General features: G+C 44.1%; 1 protein-coding gene across 1 annotated transcript in view; it reads right to left on the bottom strand.

Annotated features, from left to right (window-relative positions):
- Positions 1–5,284: 5,284 nt before the first annotated feature.
- CORO2A (coronin 2A) overlaps positions 5,285–19,398 on the bottom strand; it is a 55,838-nt gene continuing 41,724 nt past the window's right edge. Inside the window, exons 4-12 of the mRNA XM_054289996.1 lie at positions 16,724–16,873; positions 16,055–16,234; positions 15,119–15,235; positions 12,829–12,933; positions 12,396–12,492; positions 10,475–10,587; positions 9,327–9,417; positions 8,434–8,705; positions 5,285–7,234 (exon numbers count right to left, since the gene is read on the bottom strand). Of these exons, the coding sequence (XP_054145971.1) occupies positions 7,106–7,234; positions 8,434–8,705; positions 9,327–9,417; positions 10,475–10,587; positions 12,396–12,492; positions 12,829–12,933; positions 15,119–15,235; positions 16,055–16,234; positions 16,724–16,873 (1,254 nt within the window). The 3' untranslated portion in view covers positions 5,285–7,105. The remainder of the gene's footprint in view (positions 7,235–8,433; positions 8,706–9,326; positions 9,418–10,474; positions 10,588–12,395; positions 12,493–12,828; positions 12,934–15,118; positions 15,236–16,054; positions 16,235–16,723; positions 16,874–19,398) is intronic.

Raw genomic sequence — 19,398 nt, forward strand, 5'->3', positions numbered from 1 at the left:
TTTATATTCTTTTCATGAAACGATCTGATGCCTGTTCCATCACTGTAAGATGAATCAGTTTCCATGAACCATGAACACAGTGATTTGCTCCCTTCCAATGATCATTTGAAAAAACTAAGGTTTCTTCTTTCTGCATAATTGACAATTCCACTGACTGCACCTGATTTTCATTGTCTCTTTATGATGATGAAAAAAAAATTCTCAAGCCTTTTTTTCACTTCCAGAGACTTCCAAAGCTTCCTAAAGATTGTTTTAACCCTGTAGGCATAAGGGTCCGAGACAGAAGCACTCTAAGAACTTGAGTGTGAACTGCTATGATCCACTTCTGTGGCCCGAAAAACAAGGTCCCCAGATGGGCCATACACTCAAGAGCTGAGCTCAGAGATCATTGTGTGTCCCTCTGAACTCAAAATATTCTTTGGTATGGCAATTATATCCCTTTTCACCACTCCTCTCAGACAAAAGGCAAGCATTCTCACCTGTGCCTCACTTTTTCAGTGTGCTTCCCTTCCCTAAAAATGTATTTGGCTTGAGAAGGAGTGCACTTTTAACTACCAGCAGCAAAAGCAATTGTGGGTTTACGAGCAGACAAAATTTATGTGTGTAGAAAAATGTGTGACACGCTTCAAATCAGAGTAACTGAGCTTTACGAAAACACAGTCTCTCCCTTGAATCTATTTTCAACCATTTTCAGCAGCAATAGAAAGTAAAATCAGTTCCTTATTTTGCAGCTTGTTGTAAATGCTGCTACTTCTACCACTTTTCCAGCTGGGACAAAGCATCTTGTGCCTTTCTTCATGAAAATAATGTTTGAGCAGAATTTCATTTAAATCTTCCCAAAGATTTCATTTGCCTCACAAATCACAGTGGACATAATTTTTGCAAAAGGCTCAGGTAAACTCACATGAAAAAATTCTGTAAGAACATCTGTGTGAAAATTGAAGAATCCATAGTCCTGTGCCCTGTCAAAAAAATGTACCAAAACATTTTGCATCACAATCAGATACACTGTATTTGACCTAGAAATTAAGCTAATGTACTTGACCTAGAAATTAAGCTTTCCAGATTACATTAAGTCAAAGAAGCTGAGGTGTTCTGTAAGGGCTATCAGTAGGAAGTAAGGTTTGATTCAAAATACATTACCTTCATTTTTAGGTGATTCTACCCTAGAGTCTACCCCTCAGGTTTACTCACCAGAATTTTTTGTTCCTTGCTCAAATTTGTTCACATCAAGTCCTGCAGAGATATGGAATCAGTGCAAAGATTCAACTTTGGCATTTAAAGACCTGAAGCTGAGTTAAGGTAGTGATCGTATTTTCCCATAAACCTTGCAAGACCTGATCAAATATACCCACGTGAGTCAAGACAGTGAAAATATAAAGCATCAAATCCAGCACAAAGAAGAAGCCCAGTCATTCACTCTAATAAAAAGAGAGAAGAATATGAGGCAACATCCAAAGCAGATGAAGGCCCAAGCTCTCTACTGTTAAAGGAAATAAAATTATGCTGCCTCTATCCACTTCTAATGCCCCTCACATATGCTATCCGTATCTCATGACTAAGCACTGAGAAAGATGAAAAACATAGATAACTTCTGCTATTATGCCCCTTCCTCTGAGAATTCTCAAGGGGTGTTTGTGGTGGGATCATAATTACTGGATCTGCAAATTTCCACTGAAGATAAAACACACTAAAACAAGAGGAGAGAAAATCAGAAGAGGAAACAATCTTCATTTATGTATGCATTCATTTTAAGAACTTTCCTAAACAGATTATTGTGCATCATTTTTCCACAAACAAGGATTTGGACAGAACTGGGCATAATGTTTGCCGTGTTGTGACACAGAAAATTAAACTCATATTATTTTCCTCTAATTCTCCACAAAGATCTTACTTAGGAGAGTGTACTTTGCTGACAGAAGCAGCAGTTGCCAGCAGCTCAGAGGCGCAGAATTTTAAGTGTGATAGCTCTAACCATGTAGTCTCCGTCCCGGCCTTGTCAGGACCAACAGAAAGGGGCTTCCTAGGGGCATGTGAGCCACTTAAAACAACTGGAAGGAAGTGACAAGTCATAGATAGAGGACAGTGCTGTCCACTACAGGGGTCAGAAGCCCCATATCTGCTGATCAGATTTATCATTTAGGGAGGTTTGCTGCTTGTGTGGGCCTTTCGCTGATAATGTTGTGCAGAGGCTACCAAGGCTTATCAACCTGTCTACTGTGCAGTGGTGCCTTTCCATGTGTGTACCAAAGACACCACCACAGGCAACCTGAGAATTATCAAATGTAACTTGCAGGCTAGAGGGGAGCTGCTGAAGAGTGTGGACACCCAAGTGGTTTTCTCCACTGTGCCCAAAGAGGACTCAGCAGAAACTGTGCATGAACCACTGGTTGCAGAGCTGCTGCTCACAGCAGACTTCTGAGTCCCACAGCCACAGCAGCCATGGTGAGAATCTGAAGGACATAACCAGGCTCTAAGGAAAGGGAAAGCTGGCAGAGAAAAGGAGATGTTGTTGAGGTAAATAAGCAGGTACCTGCTGTATACCATATTAGGGAGGATCAGGTTAAAGTATGCTTCAACATCCTGTATGTACACAGGTTTGTGGAGCCAGATGGGTTTGACACAAGTGTGCTGAGGCAGGTGAAAGCCAGTGGCATTGTAAGGCCACTCTCAGTGTCCTTTGAAAGGTGGAGGTGAGTGGGAAAAGTTGCAAATTACTCTCAGCCCTGCCTTCTAACCATGTAAGAAGAAGATGAATGAACTACAGCCTCACACAATCCTTTGGAAAATGTTGGAGAAAATCCTCTTGGACAGTGTTTCCAATAGCATGAAGAATCAGAAGGTGCTCAGGAGTAGTCAGCCTGGATTTCTGAGCAGAAAACCAGAAACTGTTTACAAAACAAATCCAAAACTGTTGAACCTCTCCCTTAGTGACCTGCAGGATGGGACAGCACAGACTCAAGCAAGTTCAGAGAGCATATAAAAGTGGAAGGAGTGGAAGGTGCAGTAGACAGCTGTGCTGCACTTCAGGGGAACCTCAACAGGTGAAATGCAGAGCTGGACAGGGAGGAATGTGACAAAGAACAGCAAGAGCAATTGCACCATCCTGCAGGTAAGGAGGAGTAGCTCCACGCACTGGCACATGCTGGGGGCTTGTGAAGCTGACAAGCAGCTTTGCAGAGAAGTTCTGTGAGGTCCTGCTGGACAGTAAGCTGAGTTCGAGCCAGCAGCACTGGCCTTCTGCAAAAATGACCAACACTATCCTCAACTGTATTTAGGAGTGCATTAAGAGCAGCCCAGGGGAATCTGTCCTTCCTGTACCCTCAGTGCTGGTGAGGCCATGTGAGGAGTGCCAAGTCCAGTCCTGGGCTCCCAGCAGAGACAAGTTGTAGACAGACTGCAGTGGCCCCAGCACAAGCCCAGAGATCCTGCTCTGAAATAGTGCTACAGCAAGTCCAAGAGGCAATTCCTGATACTGCAACTTCACTTCAGTGCCCCCCTGCAGCTTGCAGCCACTCTGTCCTAGGGAAGGATGCTACCCAGCCCAAGACAACAAGGGGGATCTGCTGCTTCCCACTGCAGGGCAAACGAGGGGGCATCATCTCCATGCTCTCCTCTGCTTGCAGCTCCTTGAGCACACCAAGGGTACAGCCTTCCAAAAAGAGAAATAAAATGAGAATGACTACTGTCTGTGACAGTGGTCACAGGGGTTTTCAGGTGAAGGAAGAGACAAGAATGTTGGTTCTATGTTCAGAAGGCTTGATTTATTATTTTATTTTATATATATTGCATTGTAACTATGCTAAAAAGCAACAGAAGGAAAAGGTTTCTTCAGAAGCTAGCTAAGCTAGGAATAGAATAGAAAAGAATGAATAACAAAGATCTGTGTCTCGGACAGAGAGCCAGCTCTGCCGTGAGTGGCCACTAAATCAAAACATCTACACAAGACCAATCACGGACCCACCTGTTGCATTCCACAGCAGCAGATAACCATTGTTTACATTTTGTCTCTGAGACCTCTTAGCTTCTCAGAAGGAAAAATCTTAAAGAAAAAGATTTTTCACAAAAGATGTCTTCAACAACTGTCTAGGTTTTTTTCTGCAGTTGACAGCTGGCCTGGAGTAGCGGGTGAAGATGTGAAGTGTTGTGTTTCTAAATCCAGCAGGCAAGCTAACACTGCAGGGCTGTGTTTAACTCTGTCTTTCAGGTTAAGCAGCTGTAACACCAGAGTTGCAAAGGTGCTGCAGGCTCTTCCTCTGCCTCCCACACTAATCTGCCTGCTGCTGCCTTTTTCTAGGCTTTGGTGTGAGCAGTGAGACTGCATCAGCCCCTGAGGAGGCACACAGTGCCTGCCCAGGCACTCTCACCAGCACAAGGTTCCTTACAAGACCAGGAGGTCACAGCGCCCTGATGACATGGCAGATGCACAAAGTTCCCAGCACAGTCTTCCTCCAGCAATTTCCACCATTATTTCTCCTTACACTGGCCTAAAATATGCTACAAAAAACATTCAAAATTACATCTCAAATGCAGCCATGAGCATTTCTATGCCCAAAGCTGTAACTGATAAACAAACCACTACAGTGAAAGACAGCTCCAAGGACATGAGCACAGGGAATGCTTCTTCAGATTTTCACCATAGTTATCATGCCCACAGGAATCAGAGCAGTGAACAAAAACAACAAAAGGAGCTTTAAAGAGAGCTTCAGACTTGAGATGGCTTCGGACCACACTTTTTTCCCCTGGTGGCTGTAGATGCCCAGCATCATGACAGTAAGCATAATGGGAATTTTGCTTGTATTGTGACGTAGCTGGAGGTTGCAGCTGCTATCCTGTGCTTTTTCTGTGCTGCTTCAGTCTGCTAAATCAAAATCTTGTCTTCAAATAAATAAATTTGGTAATAACACATTAAACCCTCCTCATGTGGGATATCTAAAAGAGCCTGGTCAGAGTTGTACTGCACAAGAGAAGAGCTAGGACTGCAAGACAGCAGCAGACACGTCACCACACAGAATGCATCTCCAGCAGCACTGAGTTTACTCAAGGCAACACACACAGTAATTCAGTGTGCAATGGCCACCCCTTTGTGGCATCAAGGGCAACTGGGAACGATGCAAAAAGAAAGGTCCATCTGCATAACTCTGTGTACAACCCACCCCCTAATGTAAGGCCACAGCTTGACACAAGCAAAAGAGACAGTATGTGACACTCCTTTCTGCCCTTGATTGAGCTTAAGTTTCAGTCACTTCAAAAATACAATAATAAAACAACAATCTTGCATGTATAAAAATGCAAAACTCTAAATATATTTATTATTCAGTTATATTTGCTTTTCATTGCACAGATTTGTTTTTTATCCCCATGTTCAACAGTTTTTTACAAAGCTTTTAGGAGTTCTGAAACTTAGAATGATCACTCAATACTATTTAGGCACAGATCATGAATGCAAAACTCCATTTCCTCAAGGTTTTTTCCAGTGAAAGATTAGTGGTTGCAGTTAAGCTCCAAATTTAAATACATTTCACAGTCCACGCTTTTACAGGCATATCGTCGAAAAAAGAAGTTTTGATTAAATAGACTCACCACAGCCTAAATAAAACACCTTCTTTTCCATAAATCAACAAAACCCAAGGATAAAAACCATAGTGGCCAACCATTTTCTATGCTAGCCAGTCATAGATTAACAAAGAAACAGTTCTCAAGAGGATGTAAAAATCCCCTGGAAAAATTTCTTTACTTTGGAAATAATTTAAATTATTTCGTATTTAAAAAAATAAGCCAAAAAAAAAAATGCAGCAAATAAAACACATCTGGTGACAAGGATTTGTCCTAGACATATCCCCTAGTTGATTCCATGATTTCTATGTGCCACAATAGAGGTGCACGGTTACAGGTTAAACAGTGTTTGCTTGCTCTGCCTGGGTTTAAGACACGTCCATAAGGTCCAGCATGGAGCCAGAGAGCTGGTGCTGGAGGGTGAGTGTGGCCACAGGGCTGAGGAAGGCTGAGCAGCCTGGGAGGATGCAGGGGGCCGGACAATGCAGCTGGCAAGAGGGAACCTGCAGCTGTAGGCGGCTGCAGGAATGGGACAAGGTGCAGGCACCTGGGTGTGAAGGAAGCAGCAGCTGCAGGCATTAAGGACAAGTGATATCCCAGCAACCCTGCAGGGCTGTTCATGACTGGCCACGGCCCTGTGATCTTACTGTGGTTGACACAAATCTTCTAGCACCATTGCTGAAACGCCTGCAGTGGGCTGGGGGTCCAACTCCATTCTTTTAAACCTTCCCAGCAAATTCCCCCACTGTCAGCACTGTGGAGCTTTAAATGCTGTTCTCAATCTCTGATGACCCCCAGTTGGCTGCAGCTGGTCTTTGGCAGAAGAAGGGAAAGAAGGCCACTAACTCACATGACACAGAGACTCTTCAGCTTCTCTGGCAAGAACTAGCTCACACCATGACCTTTTTAAAGCAAGACATCCAACACCAACTCTCCTTTTCCTATCACAAGAGTGCTGGCCCTTGGCACCCCCAGAGTGGGACTATCCCCAGCACCAGGTCAGGGCAGCCACGGCTTTCCCAAAGCACTGGGGGCTGGGCCAGGCTGTGAGGTGAGAGGGGTGCATAAGGATCACTTTGGAGCTAGAGGTGCCTCTGAAGCTCAGCAGAGTGGACTCCCTGAGCAAGGGGACGGCAGCCACAGGAGCCACATCGCTGGGCCCAGGGCAAGAAAAGAAGCTGGTAGCTGCCTTCAGTCTCCCAGTCTCCTGTCATGTGGAGGAGCAGCAAAACAGGTCATTCCTAGAGCTTAACATGTAACTTCTCCAGGAGCAGAAGAGCAAGATTTTCCGAAGTCTCTCACTAGCATTAGTACACAAGCTTCTGACATTGGTGAGCAGGCAAGCAAGGGGAGCCTGAAGAAGTGCAGCAAGTCCATCAAAAACTGTCTGGTGATGATTAGGGAAATGTGACCACCACAAGCCAGGCAAGTCCATGCTGCCTGAAATATCAATTCTACCCCCAGTAAAAAACCTAGGAGGAGTTATCTGCAGGAACTAGAGTCTCCCCCTGTGTCCAGGGGTACAAAGAGCTGTAGGCCAGCAATCCCATTAATCAACTGTGTCCGTGCAGAGGTTTCTGAGCTCCAGCGACAGCTGTTTAATTTGGATATCTCTCTGGATTACCAACTCACGTAGTCGACGGATTTCTTCCTGTTGCCGGTAATACATCTGTAAAAGCTGTAAGAAGGCACACACTTTATTTCCTTTACACTAAAAAAACATAGGTTTAACCTGACAATGCCATCAGAGTTGTTGCATCACTTCTGAGAGAATCACCTAAGGAGGAGGCCTTCAACCAGCAGACAACACCAGCAGAGCTCCTGCTGTCCACTAGATTGGGTAGTGACTGCATGTGTTTCACAGGAAGTATTTAGAGTCTAAATTTCTGGGTCTGCCACATCTCCTTCTCTGACCTTGGACAAGTCCTTTTTCCTTCTTCCAGCTGGGACTAGCATTGTCTTTCACTATGCATGCAGCAGAGCACTCAGCTCTGCAAGGGCTGCTTCTGTAACCTTAGGGTGCCAGCTCAGAAACACCCAGAAAAATATCCTTTTTCATACCACAGGGAAATTCAGATGTGGAAATTCCTGCCCTATCAAGGTGTAGATGCTAAATTCTTGCAGAGATGAAAGGTAGGGGAAGAAAATTATCCCAGGGTTTCTAAAAGCAAACAAACTGCATGTACTTGAAAATGTCCCTGAGCTGCCAGCAGTGGGAGGCTGACAAATCACCACAGAGATGTACCACTGTGCCACCTTTGATTAATATACTGAGAGGTGGTTTTCCATTATTAAAGACAGATCGTGGACCTGCCAGGATCTTTTCTAGAGGATTTCCCAGGAGCATGCTGCAGCCAGCAGCCAATCTCAACAGCACTGCACTAACAAGTTGACCCTCAGCAGTGAGCTGCAGATGCAGACTCTTTCCCATGTCAGAGTCCACAGTACATCAGGCAGTTAAGACTACATGGATGCACCAGGAGTACACCCACTCCTTTCACAGAAATCTCTGCTGCCTCACCAGGCTTGCTGACTGCAGTTCTCATCAAAGGCTTATCCTGCATAAACTCCAGAACCCTGAGGTCCCAAGAACCTCCTTGTGCCCAGCCAGTCAGGTCTGTGCCACAAGAATGCCATGGAAGTGAGAATGCTGACTGCCCCCTCCTTTCCAGACACCCTCAGCTGGGCTGTACTTCTGCTTCCTTGTGGCAGTCAGGGCAGGCAGAGTTTTTGCCACCAAAAAGAAAAAAGAGCTTGCACTGACTCAGGCCAGAAAAATAAACCCTCCCTGAATTGCCACCGTGTGAATGGCATTCTTTCCTCATCTGGCTTTGAGCCTAGCCTGTAGCCCCAACACTTTACCCTAGACATTCATACCTCACTTTCAGTTTTTGGTGGTGGACACTGAAATATGTCAAAGCCATTGGAGAGGCATGTTTGTTGATTTTCTGGCAGACTCTCTTCCACTTTCAGCCTTTTTCTGCCATGTTCAATCTCTCTTGGCTTCTGCTTGTCCTCCACTGATATCCTCCCTTGTGGTTCCTGTTGCTGGCTCAGGTCAGTAGCTTCTGTGAGGGGTTCTTGATCAGGAAACTGCGGCTGGGACTTCACCGTTTCAGAGCCCGGTCTCAAGGATACCAAGAGAGGCCCTAGGGAGGGAGGAGACAAGTGAGCACTCCCAAACCACACTTAAAAATCAGCACTAAGCAATTCATTCTAACAACCAGCTCTAACCATTTCATTCAGAGATAAACATGGAGGCACCTGACCAGAGCAGCTTCCAAAATTTTCAGCCAACAAATTATCTTAACTTCCAGCCATATTTACTATGCCTCTCCTTTCCCTTCTTTCCTCTTTCTCAGGCAGGTAGTAGGCCAGAGAGCTGGCAGCAGCTTACCCAAGCCCAGGGGAGCGTCACAAATGACACATAGACAGTCAGAAGGCTAACTGGCATAAGGACCTCCCATCTTTACTGAACTGCTTCTTTTTATACCCTGGTCAATACAGGTGGTCATTTAATACGTTTCCCCTGATTGGCTAATTAACAAGACACCCATTTGTAAACAATCTTACGAGAATAACAGGAAAGCAGATACTAGAAAAACACCACTTACAGGTTGTTTTTAATAGTTGGCTATAATTGTTTATCTCCAGCTCCCTAAAGTCTCTCAGGCAAATTCTGGGAAAACTTATCTAACTTTCTCACTCTCTGAGCAGGCTATCACATTCACAGGGGAGCTGAAGGGCTGGGGAACTCTCCACGTGCTGACCTTTGTTAATCCCAGCGAGCCATTCTTCTGCTGTCAGGGCCGGTTGGGCTGCTGCAGTCGGGGGATAGATATCTGCCTGGTATGATTCCGACTGGAAACAAACAGAAGTCCAGAGTAACTATGTCAGTGAGATTTTGGCTTAAAGAGGTCATACTGGATTGTGGTGGAGAAATGAATTTATTCTCCTTCAGCACAAGGGAGTACCATGAGCACTCACTGGCAGGGACATAAAGTCTTTTCACCTCTCTGCTCCTCACCTGAATTCAGAAGAATTGTATCTGGAGGCCTAATTTAATTCGTGCTGGTAAGGTCTTCAGACTGGGGGAGGTTAACATAGGCTAACTCAACTCCCATGAAATCATGTTCCTGAGGATGAATACATGGATACAAAGGATGGACAAGTCCCAAATCATCAGCTGATTATCAATTGACAGAAACTGGCCAAGGAGATAAAGCTGCGTGGTTGGGAGTTGCAGTGAGCATTAGTTCTGTGTCTCTGAATGCAAGGAACTCATGCCTTCTTTTTATATTCTCCTTTCTGGAAGTAGAGAGCACAGTACTGACATTTCCCATGTACCTACGCCCACGCAGTCACACCGGAGCTACCTTGGCTAGCTACAGATTCAAGGCCTGTTTCTTTCTCTAATGACACCAGCTCTGAGACTTACTTCTACATCACCCTCAGTGCAACAGGTCGCGCCTTACATGCTGCAGAACAACTATCTGTAACACAACTCCACCCAATGGGTAGAGACCCATAGCTCCTATTTTACCAGGGTGATTCTTCCTCCTTCCAGAAGGAGATTGTTATGCCACCCAACACCAGCTCCAACCCCTCTCCCTCCCACCAGCTCTCCCCTCTCCAAAAAGATTCTCTTGGAGAGGTTTACAGACAGCTAGCAGACCTGACAGCATGTCTTGGAAAGTCAGATATTAAATTGAGTAAACTCCTGAGTAATTCTCGAGTCAGCAGATAGGGTTTGTTGGTAGGGCTGCCCCAGAAACAGGCCAGCTACGTCCCCCATGCCAGGAGAGAGAAAATCTCTTGTTCTACCTACTCTCCCCCAAGAGTCACAGAGAGGAGGCAGTGCACCCATTTTTTCACTGATATTTGCCTCAGATGAGAACATGATCTGAGGTCAACTTACCCGTCGAGGCACAATCATGGAGATGGGCTCAATCAGGCTTTTAGTTGGAATCAGTTTGTAGAAACGGAAAATTTCACAAGCTGCCACATCAAGACCTCTCTTTGGCATCATTCCTAGGGGAAGAGCATGAAATAAATGGAGTATAAATCTCCTTAGGAAAGTTATTGTCATCAGCCACGTGAAAAGGGTCATCAAGAAATGAAAGACATCATAGCATCAGCACCACATCAGCATGGTTTGAGGAGGTCTGCATCCAAAACTGGCTCAACGGCACAAATGACAAGACTAAATAATTATTTTTTTTTTCTGTCAGATCATGTTGTTACACACATGCGTGGGTTTTATGCTAAGCCTCCTGCTCCTTATTCATTCTAATGGGCTCCAAATAGAGTGAGCAGAAGAGAACAGAGCTGGCGGGTAATGCCAAAACATTTGAGTATCAGGATCACTAGGAAGGGATTTCAGGACACCTAAACAACACCAGAATAGCTCTATATGGCTGAAATACCTTCCAGAGAATTATCCTCCCCAATTCTGTCCCAAAACAGAAATGAGAATGAGAAGGGTGTGAACATCAATTCTGTCCATTTGTGTTTTAGGGACTGGCTAGGCCACACAAGGTCTCTAAGTTACCTGATAACCTCAGGGATTTCTCTCTCATTAGCTTGTACAGTTCAAAGCTATAAACACATCAATTCCCTTAAAGAAAGATATTCCCTATGCTTGTAGACCTTGCTCCATGGCACCCAAGCTTAGTTTTCTACTAATACCCAGTGACTTCTTTAAGCAGCAGATTCTACATGAAGGCCTGTTGCACTTTACATTATAAATTCATCTAAAAGTGAATCTAAACTCCACTCCTCCATACAGTATTTTGTTTTGATAACATGTTAAAGGAACTTTTGTACAATAACCTTAGCAGTATGCTTGATCAGCTCAACAAAGCAGGTTAGGGAAGTAGACTTGATTCACCTTTTAAAAACACCTGTACATTTACTTTGCATGAAATTATTTTTAAAGAGACTATGACAATGAAAAATAAGGATGTTGTACTGGATTATAAAACTGAGGATTATAAAGTATTATAAAAAAAGGATTATAAAAACTGAATAATGAGGAGATCCTTACAGTTATGTTTTAAATAACATATTCCTTTTAATTTTTTTTAAGGCAACCTGCAGGCACAAAATTCAGCGCTGCCAAATATCCATACCAATGTTCTCTATGAGCAGGAGTGTCCACAGATAGTGTGGAGGGGTGTTAATGATCCTAAAAACATGTAGAGGAATGACTCAGAGTAGACCAGACAAGGTTCAAGAAAGGGTTAACAATAAGGTCTGAGGCTGAAAGCTAAATTCTGTGACATTAATTAAACAGTGGGTAGTACACAGAAAGGTTAATAAGCAAGGGTCTCCAAGGGAGGAGAGGTGACCTAATCACAAAAGATCTATTTCTAAATAGGAAATGTCAGTAAAAAAGAAGGTAGACAGCAATAAAGACTGAAGGCATTAAGCTGTGAAGCATCTGTTACTACAGAAATCACAGAGTGGGAATGAAGGAAATAGAGCTCAAAGACAAAAATCTTGAAACAGATTGACAAACGGCAAGGAGCATTCTCTACTTTTAAATCCAGAATATCCTTCTTTCCACCTTGACTAGGTATGTGAGAGGAGACGTAGCAGTGATTGGTAAAACTGCCCAGCCCATGCTGGTCAGAAGGGCCCTTTCCAAGCTCTGACCCTGTAATACCACCTGTCATATTTGGGTGAGCTATGCCAAGCTGACTGTAAGCACCTGTAAACCTGTGTGGAGGTTCTCCATTCTCTTTTCTAAACAGTATTTTGGATATTCCTAGACTCTGGCAGCCTCTAAAATTAAGAAACCACGATCCTCTTGTAACATTAGACATTCTGCCACTCACCAATTCCCTTCTGTGGTAAGTGAGAATGATATTCCATCAGGTAGTTCAGGTATGGTTTCTCAGGGCTTATCTCATAGTACCGTATGTTTCCATCACCCTAAAGGCAAAGAAAATCAACATCAGCCAGACTCTGCTGTTCAGCATAACAATCTGAGAAGAATTCCTGGCCCCAAGAAACCATGCAGGATCAACCACGAAACAAATTCCTACACGGGAAGGTTAGGACCCAGCTGCGTACCTCTCCACAATAAACATGGTACATTTTTAAAGGTGGTAAATGTGGCCTGATGATGAAGAACCCTCTGGCCCCACCCCATCTGCTCATATCCTTAGATTAACATGCTTCAGAAGCATCTTTGACCTCAGTCTGTCACAACACAGGCTGACAGCAGAATCAAACAGGCCTGCACTTGCTGATGTGGAAAGCACTTACCTTTCCCACCACATAAAGCATGTGTGTGTCAGAGTCATAGACAGGAAACAGTAGTCCCGAGGAGCCATCCAGATCCTCCTCCAGTAAAGGCACAGAAAGGTCATTCTGGGCAGGACACAGGAAAAAGAGTCAGCTGCAATCACCTGTGAGTCACCTCAAGTCCAAGACACCTCACCTGAGCCCCACCCGGCAGTGGCATGTGAGCACAGCTCTGTAATGACCCACAGCCATGCACGGACTCCTGCAAAGCTCTGTTGGTGAGAAATAGGTGCTCTGTCCCAGTCCTTGTCTGAAGCTCCTACCACTATAACACCTCAGGTATCTGATGGCATTTCAGGGTAGATATGGTAAGAAACACTGCCTGCCTCTACATGGGCCAGACGGCAGGTGAAGGGGCCTTAGGGTACACCTGCACCAATGGTGTAAAATTCACACTGAATTTTACTCATGTTCTCTCAAAACCTCTAGTCTAGGCAATACTTCCACGACAGTACACCACCCACGAGAGCAGTCTGCATCAGCCAAGCAATCTCAGCATTGCACAGTGGGACGGTGCCTGATACAAGGACAGAACCTCCCACTGGCCTTTTGCGAGTAAGCCATGTAGGAGGACACAGCACACCACTCCATATGCAAAGCTCTCGTGTCTTGTACAAAGCTATCTCTGCACTGCTGAAAGGAGTGATTTTGGGAGGCCTGACAAAGCAGACTCTGGTGTCTTATGGCTGTCCATGTGGTGATTCTCACATAAACATGTATTTAGCATAGGGTTAACACACATTTTCTCTTGCAGAACTGACCAGCTGCAGGCTGCAGTAAGCCAGGGCCTCTGTTTAGATGCAAAGACAGGTGTGGACATGGGAAAGAGGCCTACTGGGGAGGCTCTGTGCCAATCCCTGTTCCTAAGGAGGCTTTACACACCTTGCTTCACAGATCTTTCCACTATATTTTTAAACCAAGCATGTAAAACCCTGACATGACACCCATGAAGAGTCACAGCACTGCTTAGCATTGTGGAAAGCCTTCAGACAGCAGCATAGTCCTTTGTCTCTCACATGTGCAAAGAAGCCATGTCCAAACATAGCCAAAACATAGCAAATTGTAGGCCTGGCCTACCAGCTTTGTCTGGTAACAAAGCATGACAGCACTACAAAGAGACAAAAGATTGTGCTGCATGGTGGTTGATGCACAGAGACATGTTTAGATGCTGACAAAGTAAAAATATCTCACTGCATATAACAGGGCAGATGAGAGTAGCCATCCTGAGAGGAGATCAGATGTCTTGGAAATGACCAATTAAGCACTACCTCAGTAGTCTACTGTCAGGAATCATCAGAAATCAAAAACACCCAACATGATTTTCTTCTTTGAGGGCTTCATCTGCGTATGTTGTGTCTAGAGCTCATTACTCTTTCCAGGACCAGTTTGCCAGTAAGACCAGTAAGAGCCAGGTTAAGTCAGAGCTACAGTAACCATGAGGTCCTTTGAACAATTTCTTCTTGTAGCGGGCTGCTGTGGTTTAACTCAGTCAACAACTATGTACCATGCAGCCATTTGCCCGCTTCTCCTTGGTAGGATGGAGAAGAGAATCAGAGAAAAGTAAACGCATGGTTGAGATTCAAACAGTTAATTAATTGAAAAAAAAAGCAAAAAAAAAGAACAATAACAATTGTAATGAAAAGAAAAGGGAGAGAGAGGGATAAAACTCAAGAAAAATAAGTGATGGACAACACAACCACTCACCACTCGCTGACCAATGCCCAACCAGTCCCTGAGTAGCAATCCATGGCTCCTGACCAAGTTCCCCCCAGCTGAGCATGACGTTCTATGGTATAGAATATCCCTTTGGCCAGTTCAGATCAGCTGTCCTGGATATCCTCCCTCCCGGTTTCTCGTGCACCTGCACACTGGCAGAGCATGAGACACTGAAAAGTCTTTGACTTAGGGTAAGCACTACTTAGCAACACCCCAAAATGTCAGTGTGCTTTCAACGCTAAATCCAAACTACAACCACGTGCCAGCTACTAAGAAAATTAATTCTATCCCAGCCAAAACCAGGACATGGGCACAGCATTCACTTTGCTCTCTTAGGCTTCTATGTTGAAAACCTCTCCAGAAACTCAGTTATGTCTCACACCAGGAAGAACTATCACCACTCAAGAATCTGACAGATCACTTCTGAATTCCTGTTATAAATCAATTCTTGTGTATGTGGCAGGTGGAAAGTTAAAGTGACAGCAAAAGAGAGAAAACAGAAGCTGGTAGGGTTAAGATTTTTGATCCAACTCACTTGATCCCATAATGCAATTTGCCTATTATTCCACCGAGACGTTCCAGTAGAAAACAGCATTTTCATGTTTCCAAGGAATGAGACTTTATTGACTCTGTGAGACTTGTAGCTTCCTTCCTGTAGAAGAGAAAGGACACTGCTTGAGTAAGACAATATCTGTTGCATAGTGACATTTCATGTTACCTGACAACTCTCATTCACTCACATCTGAAAGATCTGCTCAGCCCAGCTGAACAACGGTGAGCAGGATTTCACAGGCATCTGAAAATAGTGGCCTAAACTCCTCAGGATCATTCCCAAAATCTCAACAACACATCATAGAATATTCTGAGTTGAAAGGGACACACAAAGATCATCAAGTCCAACTCCAAAGCGAATGGCCCATACAGGGATTAAACCCACAATCCTGGTGCTATCAACACCCTGCTCTGACTGGCTGAGCCAGTCTCACCTCTCTAGCTGTTGATTCATATATTTGCAAGACAGCAGTCTTTAGTAGTTCCAGGCAGGACTTTCTGTGTACATAAACCTCTGCAAATAGCTAAAAAATGCAGCCAGCAGCATCTAGCCAACAAAATCCAGGCAACAAGAACAACCATTGAGACATTTGTCATTGGGACAAATGTACACTTGCATCCACCTCTCCACCTGATCTCTACATTCCCTCCCATGTCCCTCAGAGGGCTGCAGGAGGTACCTATGAAAACAATACAATCCAAGTAAGGTTTCAAGGAGCAAGAAATATTGTATCAAGACACAAAATCCCTGTTTTCAACAATGACAGCAAGCATTCTGTGGAAAGTAGAAGGGAACAGCACCATATAGTGCCTTGGGCAATGCAGATGCATCGTCTTTTATGGCAATGAAGGTACCCAGGAGAGGAAACACTCCAAGAGGTGAGATCAGATGGACCATAGACCTCTGAACCCAACCTACCTGTAGGACTGTTCCAGCACGAGGGTCTATCACACGTATTTTTCTGTCCCTGCAAGCAGTGGCAAGGAGACTGCCATCTGTGTTGAATGACATGGAGAGGACCACATCTTTGTGAGCATCAAGAATCTTCACTGGGTTTGAAATAACAGCGTCCATGACATCAAGGTTCCAGATCATTATCTGGAGCAAAAATAATTTTTAAAAATCAGTCCTTTGCTGCCTCACACCCAGGACTTTGTGTACTCTATTCACTTCTTCATCTTTTCTGTACATGTATAGGTCTTACCATCATAAGTGATTGTTCTCCAGCACTTAAAATAATTCCTGACACTAACAGCAACGTATCAGTGTCAGCTAAGAATGTACAATATTTTAATTTCCTTTGAAACCACATTTTGTACATAAAAATAGATAACATCAGTGCATATTACATGCAGCAGCACAAAGAAAAGTGGACGGCATTGCATGTGCAGAGTAGACTGAAGTTCATCAGAAGGCTGGAAAATTAGACAGTCCTTTTGAACTTATAGCATTCTTTTGCCTTTGGGTCACCATGGAAATTCCCCCTGAAGAAAGCTTCCAAACTCTTTAGTACCATCTTACAGCTTGAAATTAAAACAAATTTCAAAACACCAAGCCAAACAGGGTGTCCTAGGAGCACAGACCCACCTTGTAGTCATAGCCAGAGCTGAAGAGGATGTTATCAGCCGTGGGATGCCATTCAATCAGACCAACTCTTCGAGCATGCCCAAGAAGTTCTTTCTTCGGAGTGGTAATGTTTCTTTTTAGCAACTGATTGGGGATGTCCCAGATTTTAACCTGAATGGCACAGCATGGGTCTTTGTGAGATTCCTGAGAAGGAGCTAATTCAGAATTTACCAATAGCTATTAAGTGCCTTGGAATTACTATTCCATTTGTAGTGAATAGGAATGTAACTGGCTTTTTTGAACATCTATCCTTGTTACTTGTATCTTTACTATTCTGTGGACCTGAAGACTCCTCTTTATGTTCTATCTTCAGACAACAGTCCTACCAGGGTTTCTTTAAATTTGGCCATCCAACCCTTAGACCTGTCAGCACAATTATGAAAAGTTATTCCCAAGGGGAAGAAATAAACCACTAATCTTGCAGACATTGCCTCTTAAGTGTACTGAAGCCACTCAGCACTGGGAGTGTGCTGTCCTGTAACAGGCCCACCTACAGCTCTGGGTCCTTCTAGAGGGATGCTGCATCCCTTCTAGAGGGATGAAGACAAAAATGCTCTGTCCTACTGTGGTGGAAGAAAACAATAGCAGAAACCAGCAAGAGGGGCTGAACCTCTTGCTGGTTTCTGCTATTGCTTTCTTCTTTCCCATGCTAACCCTAGAAACACAAGTATTTAGGATGCTAACCGATGATTAATCCTTTGGCTCAATGAAAATCACTATGCTTGTGTCATAATTTTTCTATTTCTTAGCCTGAAGCAAAAGCAAAATGCTCTTTGGAACATAGTTTGTGGAAATCAGCCACAGATGCCCAAGTCTCCTACTGTTTGGTTGATGAGGATCACACCTTTCTAAGACAAATAAGAAGCAGACCCAAATTCTGGGACCTCCTGGCATCAGCACCCTTCTCCACAGTGTATTCTTTACCCCAATAAGGAATCAAGCCCACCAGAAACACAATGGCTGTAGAGTCCAGCAGTATCTCCATGAAATTCTACAGCAGTTAGAGAAAATATCACACTTTACAATCAGACTGACTGATTCCTTACAGTTTCAACAGCTGTCACTAAAGAAATGGGGCTAAGAGACTAGAAAAGGGAAAATAGGTTGCGTTCATGCTGACAAGAACTGCCTAGAATGAGCCACCCACTCCTCGTGCTGTGAAATGGTTGGTTATAAAAGCAGAGAAAAGCACCTGGCTGGAATCTCAGACTGCATTAAAAGGCAGAAATTTCCAGTTCTTTAGTGTGCAGAATAAGCAGGTCTTGGACTCAGGCCTGCAGGGCAAGCAGGGACAATCCAAGCATGAACAAGCTGTCTACCCTGCTACCTCTTGAAAAAAGTCTGATAAAATGAAGTAAAAGGCACAGAGTTGCCCCTCTAACCAGAGGGCAGCAAAACTTCAACAAGTTGAACTCTTCATGCCTGATGATTTGCCAAGAAGAACAGAAGGGCTAAGAAGATAAGCTCAAACTCTCAGCCTCTAGGCCTTTGCATAGGCCTCAGCCCTAAGCCCACCTGAAACAGCAGGGAGAACTGGAACCCACTGTTCACAGAGAATATGCAATCCTTCCCGTGCCCAAAAGTACCATTCTACATAGCTCCAGCTGTGCACCACAAAAGATAGCTGTAGTGCTGTCAGATGAAAAATGGTCTGCACCTGGCAGGCTAACAAAATGCCTATTCTTCAAAAACCACTGGTCTGTGGAACTGCACAATGCCCATTCTGTAAGAAGAAGAACTGGAAAGCAACCAGCCCAGCTGTGCCAACTTTTACCACTTGACTGGGTGGTCAAATATGACTTTGGGAGTCACTGACCACCAGGGATGACCAAAGAGATACCCAGGACAGAAGAACACATGAGTAAAAGAGAGAGAAAATATGTTACTGATTTTAGGGAAATTATTATTATCCTTATTCAGGGAAAAATCAGTGACTATGTACATAAAATATAGTATCTAAACAGGAATTCCTTTTGTAGTCAGCATGCATGATATTTCAGACGAGATATCCCCTCATGCACCCAGCTAAATAAAGAATGTCTGCTATTTAATGCTATGTTAGTGTTAAGAAGCTTTTATTTTTACCGATTTTTGGTAACAGTGGTACCACCAAAGCAAGCTCCAAAAAGGCTGGTTAACAGTCAAGAAACCTCTGAGCAATGTGGGAGAAGTGAAATTTCCATTATCTACTCGGAAAGCTTGTAGTCTTGCTCAAAGGGAGGCCCAGCCCAGTAAGCATTTAGATGCATCCTTGTAGATGCATCCTTTAGATGCACAGTAGCTTACCAATGCTCAGAAATAGAAGAGAGCACCAGGCTTTTAACAACAGGCTGGAAGGAAGGCTTTTCCTCTCATATCCAGCCCAGTGGAAGTGGTGAACACCTCTGTGACCCCCAAAAAACCTTCCTCAAACTTCTCTTAAAACAGAGGAAATATTGCCATGAAGATGTCTCAACAGTATGTCCAATCTGAGCTCTCCAGAACAGGCAGGTCAAGTAAGATGCTGACCTCACAGAACGAGTCAAACAGCAGACAAGAGATGAGAAGGAAGCAGCAACACAGCAAATCTGAGGAGAGCTTGTGTGGGGGCCTGAATATATGTATTGTTTGGGAGAGAGTCCCTGGTAAGATCTATG

This window comes from Melozone crissalis, unplaced genomic scaffold (genome assembly GCF_028551555.1).
Source record: "Melozone crissalis strain CALT ecotype California unplaced genomic scaffold, PUWL_Pcris_2 ptg000005l_1, whole genome shotgun sequence".
Classification (NCBI taxonomy): Eukaryota; Metazoa; Chordata; class Aves; order Passeriformes; family Passerellidae; genus Melozone; species Melozone crissalis.